At 39.9% G+C, this 17,560-nt stretch overlaps 1 protein-coding gene across 6 annotated transcripts in view; it reads right to left on the bottom strand.

The window, feature by feature from the left end:
• Positions 1–17,560, bottom strand: part of PDE7B (phosphodiesterase 7B) — a 369,928-nt gene that overhangs the window by 40,961 nt on the left and 311,407 nt on the right. For all 6 annotated transcript variants that reach the window (XM_055535706.1, XM_055535708.1, XM_055535703.1 and 3 more), the window contains 5 exons: positions 14,801–14,952; positions 12,406–12,469; positions 9,625–9,720; positions 6,743–6,843; positions 4,962–5,093 (listed from right to left, as the gene is read on the bottom strand). In XM_055535706.1, the coding sequence (XP_055391681.1) occupies positions 4,962–5,093; positions 6,743–6,843; positions 9,625–9,720; positions 12,406–12,469; positions 14,801–14,952 (545 nt within the window). The remainder of the gene's footprint in view (positions 1–4,961; positions 5,094–6,742; positions 6,844–9,624; positions 9,721–12,405; positions 12,470–14,800; positions 14,953–17,560) is intronic.

Raw genomic sequence — 17,560 nt, 5'->3', positions numbered from 1 at the left:
AAGTCATTGAGCTGAGGGGAAGGGCCATTCATGACAGGACTGTGCTCAGCTCAAGGCCATGGAAACAGTCCATTTGCAGTTCCTCTGGATTGTGGGTTGGCATCCCCAAACTACACTGGCTTGTGCTGCCTTTAGTGCTATACTCTCTGCCCTGCTACTCAAATGTTACTTACACTCCAAGACAACATTTATATCACTCTTTTGCCATGAAGGTTTTTTTTTTTTTAATTTTTATTTTCAGAAACCATATACAGAATCAATTTCTCTTTTGCCTCTGTCTTCCCATCACATTTTGTTTGTAGCTAGCTGCTATAGAGTACTTAGCAAAGGCTCTCCCACTTTAAACTACTTGTCTCCTGCTGGAGGCCCTGGAGGAGAGTTCTTAGCTTCCTGCACATTGTTGGTGATTAACATGAATTTTAGAGGTGGTATGTATAGTACTTAGGCGCTTTGGCTCTGGAGATAGAAGTCTTGAGTCCTAATTCCAGCTCTGCCATTAATTAGCTGCTTATTATAAGGAAGTGTTGGTCGTGTCTGACTCTTTGCAACCCTATGAACTGTAGCCTGCCAGGCTTCTCTATCCATGGGATTCTCTGTGCAAGAATACTGGAGTGGGTAGCCATTCCCTTCACCAGGGGATCTTCCCTACCCATGGATTGAACCTGGGTCTCGTGCTTTGCAGGCAAATTCTTTACTATCTGAGCCACCAGGGGAGCTCACTTAAATTTAATAGCAATTTTCTTTTTTCTGGAAAATAGCTATGACGATAGTACCTACCTAACTGGGCTACTGTGAAGATTAAATAATATAATAGATAAAATCATTTAGCCAGTGTTTGAATCATGGTCTGACTCTTGCAGGGCTTTCCTGGTGGTTCAAAGGGTAAAGTGTCTGCCTGCAATGCTAGAGACCTGGGTTTGATCCTTGGGTCAGGAAGATCCCCTGGAGAAGGAAATGGCAACCCACTCCAGTATTCTTGCCTGGGAAATCCCATGAACAGAGAAGCCTGGTAGGTACAGTCCAATGGGTCACAAAGAGTCAGACATGACTGAGGGACTTCACTTTCTGAGTCATAGTAAGTGTTGAATAAAGATTAGTTATACAATTCATTGAATTGAATTAAAAAAATCTTTTTGGCTGTGCTGCACAGCATGTGGGATCTTAGTTCCCTGACCATTCCCTGCTTTGGCAGGATGGAGTCATAACCACTGTACCACCAAAGAAGTCCCTGAACTGAATTTTAAAAGGAGTTTTCTTTCTCTTTTAGGAGTTTCTTCATATAGTCAATAAGAAATGGTGTTTGATAAGCAATGGTATTTAACCAAATGTAAAAGCCATCATATTTTTTTGGACATAATTAAGATCTCATATTATTTTCAGGTCCTCTTAATAATTTTTACTTTTAATATATAAAGTCCCAATTTGGCTGATAAAAGTTTTATACTTTTATACTAGACAGCTCTAGGATATTGGAAGTATCTTTATGACATTAAGTGATACTCTTTTGTTTTCAACACTATTCCTAAATTAAATACATTGATCTCTGGCCTTCAAGAGAGTCCAAGACTGTTTGAGCAGGGGACTGATGAAGTTAACAGCTTGAATGTTGGTTTTTAGTCTTCTATGCCAATTTCTGTCTAGTGGTTAGCCAAAAGATCTTTCTCTTTACTATTGAGGATCAGGCCAGACAGTTGAGATGCATAAATTAACTGCTATAAAAAAAATAATAGCTCATTTTATTGTTGTAACATATTTGTATACAAAGAACAGCATGGGTATTTATTCTTCAGAGGCTTTAGAAAAGTTGTTTCTATGTAGGTATACAGAAGTATATATGTATATCTTTGGCAAACTCCTCTAATGTTTTTCAAACTGGGATTAAGTTTTCTTGGATTTTGCACATTTTGAGCATCTGAGTTTGCACCAATGTCCAAGGGCAGGGATTATATTTTATTTATCTTTGTACTCCTAGATACTAATATATCATCTGATACATGTAATAAATAGTTGCTAGTTCAAAATATACATGTATGCTCTGCTGAAAAGGCCGCAGAATTTGGTTATATTGGAATGTTTATATTTAACAGAGAGATGAACTATTATTAAAAATTACACTTTAAAAGTTTGAGTAAGGAATCCATTTTTTGAGACCATTTTTAGTATCTGAATAAGATAGATTGCAATATCTTTCTTTTGAGAATCAATTTTTGTTCATTAGCAGTGAGTAGTTAATTGATGAAATTCTACTTTTACTTTCCTATTTTTTTGCATGTTTAACATCTGGCATATTTCTTTCTGACTTTGTGTCCAAACATTCATTCACTACATGTTTTATATATACTATTATACATGTCAAAGCACAGTTTTATGACCCTCATTTTTATGTACAAATCAGGCAGTATAGTAGATACTCTCTTAAACTCCATTGATGTGATTTATTTGACATTGAGAAATTAAAATTAGGCAAGCGTTTATATTATACGAAATCTGCCTGAAATGCAGAAGACCTGGGTTCTATCCCTGGGCTGGGAAGATCCCGTGGAGAAGCGATGGGTTACCCACTCCAGTATTCGCCTGGAGAATTCCATGGACTATAGTCCATGGGGTTGCAAAGAGTTGGACATGACTGAGCGACTTTCACTTTACATTATATGGAAGTAGTTCAAGCAGCCAGTTCTGTTACTTTATATTCTTTGTTTAAAGACATTTGAAAAGTCAGATTTAAAACACAACAAGAACAGAAAATCTATTTGGGAGCTTTCATTTCAGTCATTCATTTTTTCCCTAGTCATATGTTTATGCTTTTCCCAAGCAATACATTTAGCTTCTGAGATAGTTTAGTAAGTTTAGTTCTAATTTTTATTTTCTTTGTTTAGTTTTTAGAACTAGACATGGAACAACAGACTGGTTCTAAATAGGAAAAGGAGTATGTCAAGGCTGTATATTGTCACCCTGCTTATTTAACTTACATGCAGAGTACATCATGAGAAATGTTGGGCTGTAGGAAGCACAAGCTGGAATCAAGATTGCTGGGAGAATTATCAATAACCTCAGATATACAGATGACACCACCCTTATGGCAGAAAGTAAAGAAGAACTAAAGAGCCTCTTGATGAAAGTGAAAGAGGAGACTGAAAAAGTTGACTTAAAGCTCAACATTCAGAAAACTAGGATTATGGCATCTGGTCCCATCACTTCATGGGAAATAGATGGGGAAACAGTGGAAACAGGGGCTGATTTTATTTTTCTGGGCTCCAAAATCACTGCAGATGGTGATTGCAGCCATAAAATTAAAGGACGCTTACTCCTTTGGAAGGAAAGTTATGACCAACCTAGACAGCATATTCAAAAGCAGAGACATTACTTTGTCAACAAAGGTCTGTCTAGTCAAGGCTATGGTTTTTCTAGTAGTCATGTATGGATGTGAGAGTTGGACTATAAAGAAAGCTGAGTGCCAAAGAATTGATGCCTTTGAACTGTGGTGTTGGAGAAGACCAACACCAAGGGACTCTTGAGAGTCCCTTGGACTGAAGGCGATCCAACCACTCCATCCTAAAGGAGATCGGTCCCGGTGTTCATTGGAAGGACTAATGTTGAAGCTGAAACTTAATACTTTGGCCACCTGATAAGAAGAGCTGACTCATTTGAAAAGATCCTGATGCTGGGAAATATTGAGGGCAGGAGGAGAAGGGGACAACAGAGGATGAGATGGTTAGATGGCATCACTGACTCAATGGACATGGGTTTGGGTAGACTCTGGGAGTTGGTGATGGACAGGAAGGCCTGGCGTGCTGTGGTTTATGGGGCTGCAAAGAGTTGGACATGACTGAGTGACTGAACTGAACATCATCAAAAGTTTTTCTAAATTCTGTCACCCTGTCCTCTCTTTATGGTCATTACTACCCTAGCTTCAGGTACTGGCTGACAGCCCAAGAGAGCCCAGTGCTGAAGTATGTACCAGGGGGATGCATAAACCTTGGTATGCCACTTCCTATAAGGACCAGAAGCTAATCAGATGAATGGGAAAAGGCTTTGTTTCATGTTCCAGCTGTGCTTTATTGAATTAATGCATCCTCAAGCTCTACCATCTTATATAACACATCTGTTTTCTGGGAATCCTTCAGTGCAGAAATTCTTCCTGCACTGATTTTTTTTTTTTAAACCAAAAGATATACTACAGTTGAGATCAATGACTCCCTTGTAGGCAATGATTTTGTTAATGACAACCAAAGGTCTTCCAAAAACTGTGTTGAAAATTCTGGGAATAATTCATTTATGATATAGGGTTATAATGTCTGAAGGAATATCAGAGATAAGAGTTCTTCAGGTCAAACTACTAGTGTTGCTGAAATATTTTATAACAACAAAGTATGCTTATTGTCTTTGATAATATACCTTTGTCTCAGAAGCCAAAAAGGTTCAGAATATAGTCAATATTTTATAATAACTATAAATTAAGTATAGTCTATAAAATTTTTGAATCACTATATTGTATACCTAAAACTAATATAATACTGTAAGTCAACCATACTCCAACAAAAAAAAATTAAAATGTGATTAACAAATGGTCCTAGAGATGTAACATAAGTCTGAATAAGAATTGCACCTGGGAAGTATAATTTATAGAAGTTCTACAAGGACTGGCTTCAACTGGCCATTATATATTAGATGATTCCCATGGAGACAGATAGTCTCAGACCATGAGAAGGCAGACTCAGGAATCCTGTTCGACCTGGGACAATTTCAAACCTGCTTTGGAGCAAACTGAATTCCTTGGATATCCTTGCAAACTAATTTTATCTTCCCTGGGGGACATTCTGAACCTATTTCAAATCCGTGCTGTTTGGCTGTGGTCATCACTAAGGCTGACCCTGAATGAAGGCTATTTCCAAGAGTGAGATTCAGGCTCCAGTACTGGGCCTAAACCAGTTCACCATAATGAATCTTGTTGCCTTCCTTACCTGATATAGATTGGCGAGGTGGTGGTTCGTTTTGATCAGAAATGGCTGGTTCACCCCTGGGTGGTCAACATCGTGGGCTGCTGCGGCCAGCAGTCCAAGCATGATATCCAGAGGCGTGAGGAAGCTGGCGAGCTGTTAAAAAATGGAGTTGGGACATTGATTGGTGTGTTTCCCAAAATAGGCTAGCCTTTGTTTTGGCTAAATCACATGGAATGAATCATCGTATTAGTATCGTTCGGGCCCGTCATTCAGACCTTAACCTTCTGAAGCTGTCAGTAAGGTAACAGCCCCATGAAATTTCAGGAAAGAAGAAAGAACTGGGAGGAAAATAACTCAGCAACTCAAATTATGTAGCTCGTCCAGGTGGCCTCCTCTTCCTGCAGCTACTCTTGTCGTGTTTTGCTGTCGTAATAGCATTGACTGTTGGCAACACTGTTCTCTATGGTGGGAGGGGACAGGCAGAGTCTAAAGTCAGCCTTGCTCCCAGGAAAGCTGTAAGTGAAGGAAAAAGTTGAAGCCAAAGTGATGGGCACATTAAAAAAATCACTTTTGTATATCATTCAGCCAATATATCATTGCCACTTCTTTGAATATGAAATCAACAGTGGATTGAATTGCAAAATTTGCTTATTTCTCCAATGTGTAATAGAGTGAGGCAATGTGTGAGAAGCTGTCATTTTTTTTTTTTTGTTAGCTAAGGAAACAAGCAGAAAAATGGGAATCTAGCACTAACTTTAAGTAGACAACTGTGATATATTACAATTTTCAAATTACTTAAGGATTAAATAAAAAAAACCTTTAAGTTCTTTGGGATATTTAATAAGGATGAGGCATACCCAGTTTTGTCTTGGGAATGTCTGTATATTTAGTGGTTGATGTTAAAACTGATTGAACTAAACAGTGTCTTGGACTGAGGTATCATTTTCCAAAAACCCTAACAAAACTCATCCGATACGTTATACCAGCTAGGTTTTATATGGCTAAGAAATGTTTAGGTTTGGAGTAACCAGCATTATCATCATGTTTAAAATTTTTGATTAATACATTGCATCTGGGTATACTTTTCAGATGTCTTTGATGTACACAGGTTCTCTTGGGCTGGAATCGGGATGTCTACTTGCCTCAGTAGGAAGTGGAACTTGGGTCTTGAGGAGTTTTAATTCTACTTGCTGATCAAAAAACATGAGCTGGGAGACTTTTCCTAGAAAAATTCAGTGCTGGTACTATGTGTGGCATAATATCAAGGCAAAAGCACCTAACTTTTTGGATTGTTGAAGATATCTAAGATGCAAACTGTCATAGAGAGGGTTGTTTTTGTCCTAATGCAGCCTTGCAAATATATAAATTATAAAGAAAACTTACTTTCTTTCATGACTATTATACTTTCTTTCTTTCTTACTTTCATGATTTCAGAGCTGATACTGAAACCTTTTTAAAATTTTTCTTTAAAAGATTTTTTTGATGTCAACCACTTTTTAAAAAAGTCTTTATTGAATTTATTACAATATTGCTTCTGTTTTATGTTTTGATTTTTTTTTGGCCTCGAGGCGTGTGGAAGCTTAGTTCCCCGCCCAGGGATCAAACCTGAACTCTCTGCTTTGGAAGGCAAAATCCTAACCACTGGATAGCCAGAGAAGTCCATGAACCCTTTATATAAGCAATTTGTATTCATGCTATAAATGACTCATAACCCAGTTGCTGTTATGTCGGGCGATCTGGGGCCCCGCAGGCAGTTTACCTGGCGTTTCCAGATGGCTGGGGGGCCAGTGGGCTTGCCTTACCTTTGGCTCCTTTAGGTAGCAATGCATGGCCTGGGTGACATCGGCCGCATGAACAGCATTGTGATACGGGTTTTGGCTGTGGTAATCTTCTTGAACCATGACTAGGAGGTAAACAGATAACTCAGTCAGCTAGAAACAAAACACAAAGGACACACGAACTCAGACTTATTGAAGTCTATTTTGCTTAAAAATAGCGGCGACTCCCAAATGCGCAACACGGGGATGCCTTAGAAAGGAACGTAGGTTGCCAGCTTGGCAGTTCTACTAGGTTGTTAGCGGAGAAGAGGGAGAGGGAGGAGGGGAGAAAGGCTAGAAGGATTTGTGAGGCCCTTGGGATTCCTCACCACCTTCACAAATCACCTCTTTTTGGCATTCATGAAGGCTCTCATTCATAGGAAAAATAAACATGTGGGAAAAGGACAACTTTATTTCACATTATAGTTTAATTAAGTTTGCTGCCATTTATGAATAATATGCCATAAAAGAAGCTTCCTTTTGAAAAGCCCTGCTCTCATCCAAAGATAGTTTTATCACTTAAATAACAAATACAGACCAGAGCAAACCTTGGGATTCTTCAGGTGGAAATTCACTGATCCAACTGAGGAATCCTTAGATTTATTTCTATCTTATTCAGATCAAATGATTATCTTTCATGCCCTTCCAATCGAAGGACCAGAGTGCTCTTGATACCAGAGACATAATGCAATTTTGTTTGCAATTTACAGAAGCCACTTGCCGGTTTCAGCTGTTAACCAAGGCAATGCCTAAGACGCAATATATTCAGTGTGTATAGAACGTCCTGATTTTCGAGTGTGGCCATATTCTCTCAGCCCAGCCTATGACTTTGGCTGTAGATTCTGGTTTTAGTTCTGTCACTGACTCTAGCTTTTTCACACATACTCTGGTGTACACACATGCTCCAAGTATCTGCATTCTCCCTCTTTAGGCAAATTGAAATTATTTGTCTCCATTCATGGGGATTACTTCACTCAATCTCTTGGAACACAATTAGCTTGAGGTTATTTGTTTCTGGAATGAGCCTTGCTCTGGCTGGTTTCCAATATTCCTGTTGTGCCGCATGTACATTTTATTCAGCAGGTTTATCTTACTATTACATGTAAATCCTGGCTCTATGACTTATGTATATTGGGAAAGTTACTTAACCAAGTGTCCTTCATTTCCTCCTCTATAAAGTAGGGATAATAATAGCTTTGATCTCAAAGGCATACTGTAAGGATTAAAAGGGTTAATATATGCAAGTTCTTAGAAGAGTTCCCAGCATGTGTAAACACCATATAAGCCTGGTGGCTGCTGCTGCTGTTGTTATGATCGTCACCATTATTTTATTCTTGATGTATCAAGTCAGCTTTCAAATTCAAAACACTGCCATGTGGCAAGTCAAAGAAGTCAGGAACACGCTAAGAGGCAGAGGGCAGTTATTTGGTGATTAAAAATGTGCCAAGGATGGCTCAGTGATAAAGAGTCAGCTGTCAATGCAGGAGATGTGGGTTTGACCTCTGGTCTGTGAATATCCCACGTGCAGCAGAGCAGCGAGGCCGGTGAGCCACGACCACTGAGCCGGTGCTCTGGAGGCTGCGGGCCGCAACTACTGAACCCGCGTGCAGCAACTACTGAAGCCTATGGGCCCTGGAGCCCATGCTCTGCAAGAAGAGAAGGCCTTGCACTCTAACTAGAGCAAAGCCTGAGCAGCAACAAAGAGCCAGCACAGCTAAAATAAATAAATAAATACAAATATAAAAAATGTGCCCTGGATAATTCACTGGAAGATACATAAGCATATACATAAAGTCAGATGAGAGCTGGGACTGCTTTTTGATGAAGAGTGATGGTGCAGTTGGGTGGAAAGATGGTAGGCTTTCAAATCCAACAGACCTGGCCCTGGATGGAGGCTCTGCCAATTACAATTTGTTGACCTTGAGCAAGTAACAAAACTTCTTTGTACTTCTCCTTATCCATGGGTCAAATATTGATGGCACCCAACTTGCAGAGTTACTGAAACTGTTAGAAATAACATACCCAAAACACTGCCTTCAATGTGTTATATACACAGTGAAAGTGAAAGTTAAGTCACTCAGTCATGTCTGACTCTGCAACCCCATGGACTGTAGCCTACCAAGCTCCTCTGTCCATAGCATTTTCCAGGCAATAGTATTGGAGTGGATTGCCATTTCCTTCTCCAAGGGATCTTCCAAACCCAGGGATCGAACCCGGGTATCCCACATTGTAGACAGACGCTTTACCATCTGAGCCATCAGGGAAGTCCATATACACAGTAGTTCTCTTCTCATTAAAAAAAAAAAGCCTATTGAATATTTCAACAACTCATGTCCAGAGTGGCATTATTTGAGGAGTACTTTGCTTGGGTTTTGTTAATACACGAGCAGATCAGTAACTTCTCTGACAGTTATCTGCTCTTGATGGTTGTCTTTACATTGTGGTTGTTTTGTTACTAGGTCCCGTCCGACTCTTTTGCGACCCCATGGACTGTAAGCCCGCCAGGCTCCTCTGTTCATGGGATTTCCCAGGCAAGAATACTGGAGTGGATTGCCATCTCCTTCTCCAGGGAATCTTCCTGACACAGGGATTGAATCTGTGTCTCTGGCATTGCAGGCAGATTCTTTACTGTTGAACCATCAGCAAAGTCCCTGTCTTCACATAGCCTTTATATTTTAAGCCTAAGCATAACTAATATTTTTTCAACAATTTAAATAAACTGTATTTCAAAATGAAGATGGATAATTTAAGACTAATATGAGGTCTTCTTCTACCGTGCTGTGGCTCTTACCACTTTACATTAAACAGTATTGTAGACTGTCATTATTTATGAGAAATGGAGTAGAAATGTGGAAAAAAGGACTTACCTAAAAATCTGTGTAAGGTCACCATATCTAACTTGAAGTGGTGAATGAGTCCATGGGTGTTGAAAAGGTGGCACAGCAATGTTACCAGGCTGTTTCCTATAGGAAAACAGTCAGTTGCTTTAATTCATTTTCATTACTATTAAAATATCAAGACAGACAATAGGATCCAAAATTTCTGTAATGAAAGTTCTCTGATAGGATCATTTCTTTTCCTCTTTAGATATGAAATTATCCAAGTACAAAGGATATTATTATGATGATCTGGTCCCAGGTTTTCTCTTATTGCACAAGAAAAATTAACTCAGACATTTCCCCAATACCACAGGCAATGAAAACATTAAGAGTTAAAAGGAATCTGCCTATAGCAGTACCAGGGGTACATACACACATGTGTGCATGTGTGTGTGTGTGTGTGTGTGTGTGTGTGTGTGTTTGTATGGGTATTTAAAAAAATGCGCAGTTTAATGGCCACTGAAAATGTGTCTTAAGTTGGTTCCAAATGATTTTTACATATAGGGGTATCTAAGCCACCATATTGCCTATTCTTCCTTTGGAAAATCACTCAAGATGAGATTTGACCATGAGATACTTTGTAACTCAAGTCAGCAGAGGTGCAAAACTGAACCTACAATAAATTGTTAAGCATTCAAGAAATATTGTTCACTAGAGAATAAGGACTTTGAATTTTAAAAGCATTGTAGGGTTTATGACGGAGAAGGCAATGGCACCCCACTCCAGTACTCTTGCCTGGAAAATCCCATGGATGGAGGAGCCTGGTGGGCTGCAGTCCATGGGGTCACTAAGAGTCGGACACGACTGAGTGGCTTCACTTTCACTTTTCACTTTCATGCATTGGAGAAGGAAATGGCAACCCAATCCTGTGTTCTTGCCTGGAGAATGCCAGGGACTGGGGAACCTGGTGGGCTGCCGTCTATGGGGTCACACAGAGTCGGACACGACTGAAGTGATTTAGCAGCAGCAGGGTTTATGAAAGACTGAAGTGGACTAAGAAAAGGACTGGTATCTTAAATGGAAAACTATGCGTTGCTTAAGCACACTGATTCAGGGTATCTCATTCTCTGTGTTTTTATAGCTTTCATTATCTTTGAGCTATTTCACAAGAATCAAAATTTTAGATAACCAATATCATTGCAGACAATTCTTGTCTGTGTAAATGAAAATGAAATTAGAGGGAAATACAATTGATTTTCCCCTCCCAGTTTCCCAGCTATTGACAAATTCATTTCAGCCTTTCTTACTGCTTACATATGTATGACTCTTTGAATTTTCCTTTGAACTAGCTGTAGCATTTTACTGAATCTGTAACTAATTTAATTAAATAAAATCATTGACATATTCATTTCATATTTTTGTGAGTTGTGATTATACTCTTTTTAATAAAGAGCATTGAACTAATTCTTTTGTTCACGGTTAATTTCATGTACTGGTCCCCATTTCTCAATTGACTTGAGCAAAGTGAGACGCAAGATTATGGGATACATCCCTATATGGTCTAGCTTTGACAGTGTAAAGCTCATTTTCAGGCTCCCCAGGTGGCGCTAGTGGTAAATAATCTGCTTGCTAATGCAGGAGAGGTGGGTTCCATCCCTGGGTGGGGAAGATCCCCTGGAGGAGGACATGGCAAGCCACTCCAGTATTCTTGCCTGGAGAATCTCACGGACAGAGGAGCCTGGAAGGTTACAGTCCATAGGGTCACAAAGAGACACGGCTGAAGAGACTTAGCATGCATGCACACAAAGCTCAGTTTCAGGGTCTGAGGTCAGGGTCTGAGGCTGTATCTCTCTCTACTACGTGTTGTTCGTCAGGAATAGAATGGTGAGGAAATCTTCTGTAATGACTTAAAACACAAGCCTGGTATATGATGAGTGTGTGCGTGCTAAGTCACTTCAGTCGTGTCTGACTCTGTGCAACACTATGGACTGTAACACACCAGGATCCTCTGACAATGGGATTCTCCAGGCAAGAATTCTGGAGTGGGTTGCCATGTCCTCCTCCAGGGAATCTTCCCAACCCAGGGATCAAACCCTTGTCTCTTATGTCTCCTGCATTGGCAGGTGGGTTCTTTACCACTGGCACCACCTGGGAAGGCCATGGTAGATGATGGTTAGCATTAAATGTGATGTCTTTTACTGATTCCCTATTATCAGATTTGTTCAATGGGCAGTTAAAAATACAATAGGATCTTATTATTTTCTTAAGAGAAACCTCTATAGGCACAAGAATTTAAAAAGTGGAGCCAATAAAAATTTTACTTTTCCCTTCAGCTGCAATCTAAGCTTCTGTACTCTATCCTCAGCAATTATTTTCTTCTCATGATGCCAAGCATATCTGAACAATACCTGCAATGGAGCAGACTCACTCACTTAATAAAAGTGCAAAACCATTGGCTCCAGTAAGAGTCAGGACGGATCAGATATGCCTTTATGTTTCTAGTTTTCATCAACTAAGAACAAATGACCTCCTTTTACATGTGGCTGAAGTATTACGCAAAGAAAGATCTAATCTGTGCTTTTTAAATGCTTTTGGAGTCATCAAGACCAGAAGGAAATTGTATTAAGATTTGAAGTCCAAATTCAACCCTTATTCTTCATCTGAACGAATTTCCCTTTGCCCTGGCTCTTCTAGAATGGCTGTAGATTTATGAACGTGGGAAAAGAAAGAAATAAAGAATAACAGTGTTTAAAAATAAATTTTGTTTTTCACAAAATTAATCCCATTTTACGGTGTGTATTTTAGTGAAAATTCTTTTGGGTGACTTACCGTTTGTCAAGCGATCAAACAAGAAAATGTCAAAGTCCCACATTCCCACTTTGGAGAGCATGTGCTGAAAAGGCAAACAAAAAACACCACTCAGATGAATCATATTGGAGACCCAAACATTTACTTTGAGACACAGTGAATTAAAGAATTAAACAGTTGAAAATAGTAGCCTACTACTATCTATGTACAACTGGTTTGTAGTAAAACAAATCTTACTCCACTCCCTAATAATCACAGTGTTGAAGGGACAGGTTCCGGAATCAGACTGCCACATCCCATGACAGCCGCATGTCTTACTGGCTGTGGTACCGTGGGTAAATTGCTTAGCCTCTCTGTACTTCAGTTTTCTAATACATTACCATATGCAAAATAGATAGCCAATGGTAATTTGCTGTATGATTCAGGGAACTCAAACCCCTAGAGTGGGGGGATGGGAAGGGAGGTGGGAGGGAGGTGTAAGTGGGAGGGACCATCACCCATTATACCTATGGCTGATTCATGTTGATGTTTGGCAGAAACCAACACAATGCTGTAAAGCAATTATCTAAAAAGAAAAAAAATTAAAAAAAGAAAACTATAGCTGATAATACTATTGCTTTGGAGGGCTGTTGTGAAGATTAAATAAGGCAATATATGTAAAGAGCTTAGAGCAGTGCATGTACATAGTATAGCACACAAGATAGATACAATTTTAACAGCTAAAATTGTAGTTAAAATTTTAAAATTGTAAAATTGTTAAAATTGTAGTTTTATAGTCTCTACTTAGGGGAGGAGGTTTACAGTAAAGTTAAAAAAAAAAAAGAAATCCAGATGATTGATGAGCATATTACTCTGCTCAGTGTGGACTAAATGTGAAATTAACCACTGTTACAGACAGGAAACTGAAGCGTGGGCAATTGAAAATATTGGGTAATTTAAAGACCTATCGTCCAATTCAGACTTATTGTCCTACTGAATAATCTTCCATTGTATGAATTATACCACGCTTCGTTTATCCATTCATTTCCTGGCACACATATGGGTTGTTTCCTCCTTTTGGGTCTTGTGAATAATGTTGCTATGAGTGTAGGTGTACAAATATCTGATTCAGTCCCTGTTTTCAAACCTTTGGTTATGTCTTTTTTTTCTTTGTGCTGTGCAGCATTTGGGATCTTATTAATAGTTCCCTGATCAGGGATCAAACCCATGCCCCTTGCTTTGGGAGCACAGAGTCTTAGCCACTGGCCCACCTTTCTTTTGAGCAATACCTCCTGCTTAGAGTTAGATGGTGTCAGAGTTGCAGTCGCTGACTCTTCCCTCACTGTGGCTCCAGTGGCTGCCTTCCTTTCTTCTCATGGGCTCTGCTTCCGCTAAGGACCAGCTCTTTCCCCACCTCCCGTTGAGTGGTCTCCCTGTGTCTTATGATAAAATCCAAAGGCCTCATCATGGCACACAAAGACTTCACAACAGCATCAGGAAATAAAGGGACAGTAGGTTTTGGGTGAAGTCCAGTTTAAGTGCTCTTTTAATACAGGTAACCCAATTCTAAAGGCAGAGCTAAAATTTGATCTCTGATATCCCGATTTCCAGCCTGTTGGTTCTTCCTACATCTCAGTGTCGTCTTTCTTGGGAGATGGCTGCTGAGAGGCGTGGCATCCATGAGAACGCTGTCAGATGCTCCAGTGCTGGGAGCTTAGCTTTGCTCTCCTTCTGGAGCTTCTCTGGTGGCTCAGAGAGTAAAGAAGCTGCCTGCAAGGCAGGAGCCTTGGGTTTGATCCTTGGGTAAGAAAGATCTCCTGGAGAAGGGAATGGCTACCCACTTCACTATTCTTTCCTGGCTCCTGCCTTGCAGGCAGATTCTTTACACTCTGAGCCACCAGAGTGGATTGCAAAGACCCCATGGACTGCAGCCCACCAGGCTTCTCTGTCTATGAGATTTTTCCAGACAAGGATACTGGAGTGGGTTGCCATTTCCTTCTCCAGGAAATTTTCCCAACCCAGGGATCGAAACCAGGTCTCCTGCACTGCAGGCAGATTCTTTACCAACTGAGCTACAAGGGAAACCCTTGTTTTTCTAAGTGTTGTGCAAAAATGTTTTGCACATTTATAAAAATAAAAATAGCTAGCATGTGCTAGATATGAGTCTATTAAGCACATAAACATGCTTTACTTTATTTAGTCTTTGTGCCACCCCTATGAGGAGAGTGCTTCTATTAACCTCACTTTATATTAATATATAAGGGAAAAGCCCAGATGTGTTGAGTAAGTGTTGAGAGGCACAGAGCTCCTCAGGGCCCCGAAGTAGGACTTAAAGTGAGGTGCTACCAGTGGAGGTAGGGGAGGTGGGAGGGTGGGGGGAGGCACACCCTTTCAGCCACTGGGCTGGTATGAAGCGACCGAGGGGTAACTAGCTCACCCTTGCTTGTCCAAGGTAGTCTTCATCCAACAGGTGGAGAGGGGCTTGCGGTATGATTCCACGAAGCAGCCTTGATGCATGGAAGTATCTCTGAAAGCTTAACAGTCTTTTCACCTTTTTCTTGGTGCCAATTTCCCCTGAGTGTGTTGTATCTGTGGAAAGCAATCAAATTCCGAAGTTATACATTTAAAAAGCCCCATTTTCTCCACTCTGTAAAAATAGAGTGCATTATAAAGGAGAGAATCCCAAGAGATGCTCTCAACGCTTTCTTAAATAGAGACCATGTAACTCTGCATTTGAAATTCTTCTAGAACAAGAAGGATATTTCTGATATGTTACATTCATTAAAAGGAGATATTTCTGACTAATTTTGGAAGACATGAATGTGAATTAAAAACCTCATTTTCTTATTAACAACGTTAGTAAACTTAGTAAATTTACACACTTCTGTATGCATTTAAAGAACAGTTATGCTTTTTTATTCTTCTATACTGGAATGGAGGTTCCAGAATTTAGAATAGGTTCTCATCCTACAAGCTCTGTAGTCTGATGAAATCCTTCACCTGAATTAGAAGAGTTGAGAATACACTAGCTTGGACACGAGGAAAGGTTTCCTAATGTCCCAGGAACATAGCAGCAAAGGAATTAAAACTCTCAGCAAAAGAGTGACCTAGATTCTCATGACATGAAGCAAAAAGGGTGTTTATTTTCTGATAGAGTATATTCTCTTTCACTGGTGGCCATAAAAATCTGATCCTGTCAGTAGAGATATTTTAATACTTCTGTCACATGTGCCTTTTAAAACTTGACTGTTGACTGTCCAGAAATACCCCAAGCACATTATTTGAATGTCTGTCAAGGTAGGTTTCATCTCAGATGAAATTCAATGAATCACTCAGCCACATGAGTGATGTCTGCTGCCAAATTTAGATCTGGAGTCAACTGAATGGTCCTAGTAGGAAAACATACAGTTCATACATAAAGAAATTTTGGTTCCTCTCATGCCTCTTCCCATGTCCCCTTTTCCTCTATAGAACTCAAATTCACAGTGGATATTGGAAGAGAGGAATAGATGGAAAATGACCCTTTTACAATGTGGCTCTCCCCAAGGTCAGGGAATGACCAAAATCAGAAAGTTACTTGGGTTTATTATGCATGCAAAGACTTAACTCAGGGCACACAACACCCACTGCTTTTTGGAAATGCCACCTGATTAAAATTCTTTTTTTTTTTCAATTGGTTTTAGATTTCATGTGTGGGGAGATGTAAATAAGACCATAAGGAGATAAGAGCAGTAAACTGAAGTTGGGAGCTTAGGCGCACATCAATATTAAATGTGGGCTCAGTTCTACTCATAGGTTCTCACTCATTTCTGTTTATCAAAGTACAAGTTAAAGTGGTTCATTAGTTAAAAAATGTTTGAGGCAATTCTCTGATGGTCCAGTGGTTGGGATTTGGCATTTTCACTGGCAAGGTCTGGGGTTGATCCCTGGTTGGGGAAATAAGATCCTGCAATGAGTAGAATGAGGCCACAAAAAAAATGTTTTGAGTGTTACTAAATGTTACTAAGGGACAGGCACTGTTCCAGATGCTTGGTGAGATCATTCAGTTCTAGGTCCTCTAGTGAGCAAAACAAAGACCCCCATCTACAAGAAGCTTGCATTCTAGCCAAGGGAGATAGAAAATAAGCAATAAACAAAAAAGAAGTAATTTATAAAAATGGATTAGAAGCTGGTATGTGCAATGGGGGAAGAAAGGAAAGCAAGGGACAAAGGATCAGGAGTTCTGTGTTGGGATAGCCAAGGTCCCTCATTAGAGGCTATGATTTGATCAAAACTTGGAGTACATGAAGGAGCTGACCAAGCAGGTATCTGGGGAAAAGTCTTTCTTACAGAGGGACCAGCTCAACTAATTCCAAAGTGGGAGTGAGGCTGGGATGCTGGCATGTAGAGAGAGAGAAAAAGAGGAGAAAGAGATGCGTTCATAGAGCAAAGTGGAGGTGTGTGTGAGAATTTTACTCTGAAAGCCATTGTAACAACTTGGGCTCTACTCTCAGTAAAACATGGAACCACTGCAAAGTTTTGAGAGGAAGAGTAATATGGAAACACAGCATTTAAAAAGGGTCACCGTGGCCTCTGTATTAAGAAAAGATTGTAGCAGCAAACTTTTGATGCAGAGATCTGTTACGGGGCTACTGGAGTAATCTTGGCAAGAAATGATGGTCTGGTTAGACCATAGGGGTAGCCATGGAGAGAGTTGACATGGGGGGATCCTGAATACATTTTGAATGTATTTTCAAGTTTTTGGCCTGAATAACTGGGGGAATGGAGCTGCCATCATCTGAGATGGGGAAGGCTGCAGATGGAACAGGTGTGGGGTGGATTTCAGCTTGATACGTGTTGAATTTGGATGTCTATTGGAAATTCAGGTGAAGATGTCTAGTAGAAATAAGTGGATATAAAATCCAGAGCTTGGGGGAGAAGACTGGGCTTGAGAAATACATTTGGGAGTGGTCAGATGAGATTAACCTAGGGACTGTGAGCGTAGCACTCTCAGTCAAGTTCATTGAACTGTGCCCTTAAACAAGCACATTTTGTGGTGTGCTTATAAGCAACAATATCCAGTAGCTACAAGCACATTTAGCATGCACATTTTGTTATTTAAATAGAATTTATCGCTAAAAGGAGCCAGATAACCTTGGTACAATGTGTGAACCTAAGACTGGGGCAGGCAGAGTACAAGACAAACTGTGACTTCTTG

This window comes from Bubalus kerabau, chromosome 9 (genome assembly GCF_029407905.1).
Source record: "Bubalus kerabau isolate K-KA32 ecotype Philippines breed swamp buffalo chromosome 9, PCC_UOA_SB_1v2, whole genome shotgun sequence".
Taxonomy (NCBI): domain Eukaryota; kingdom Metazoa; phylum Chordata; class Mammalia; order Artiodactyla; family Bovidae; genus Bubalus; species Bubalus kerabau.
Note: the sequence above shows the minus strand (reverse complement) of the source record. Positions and strands in the feature narration are given on the sequence as shown.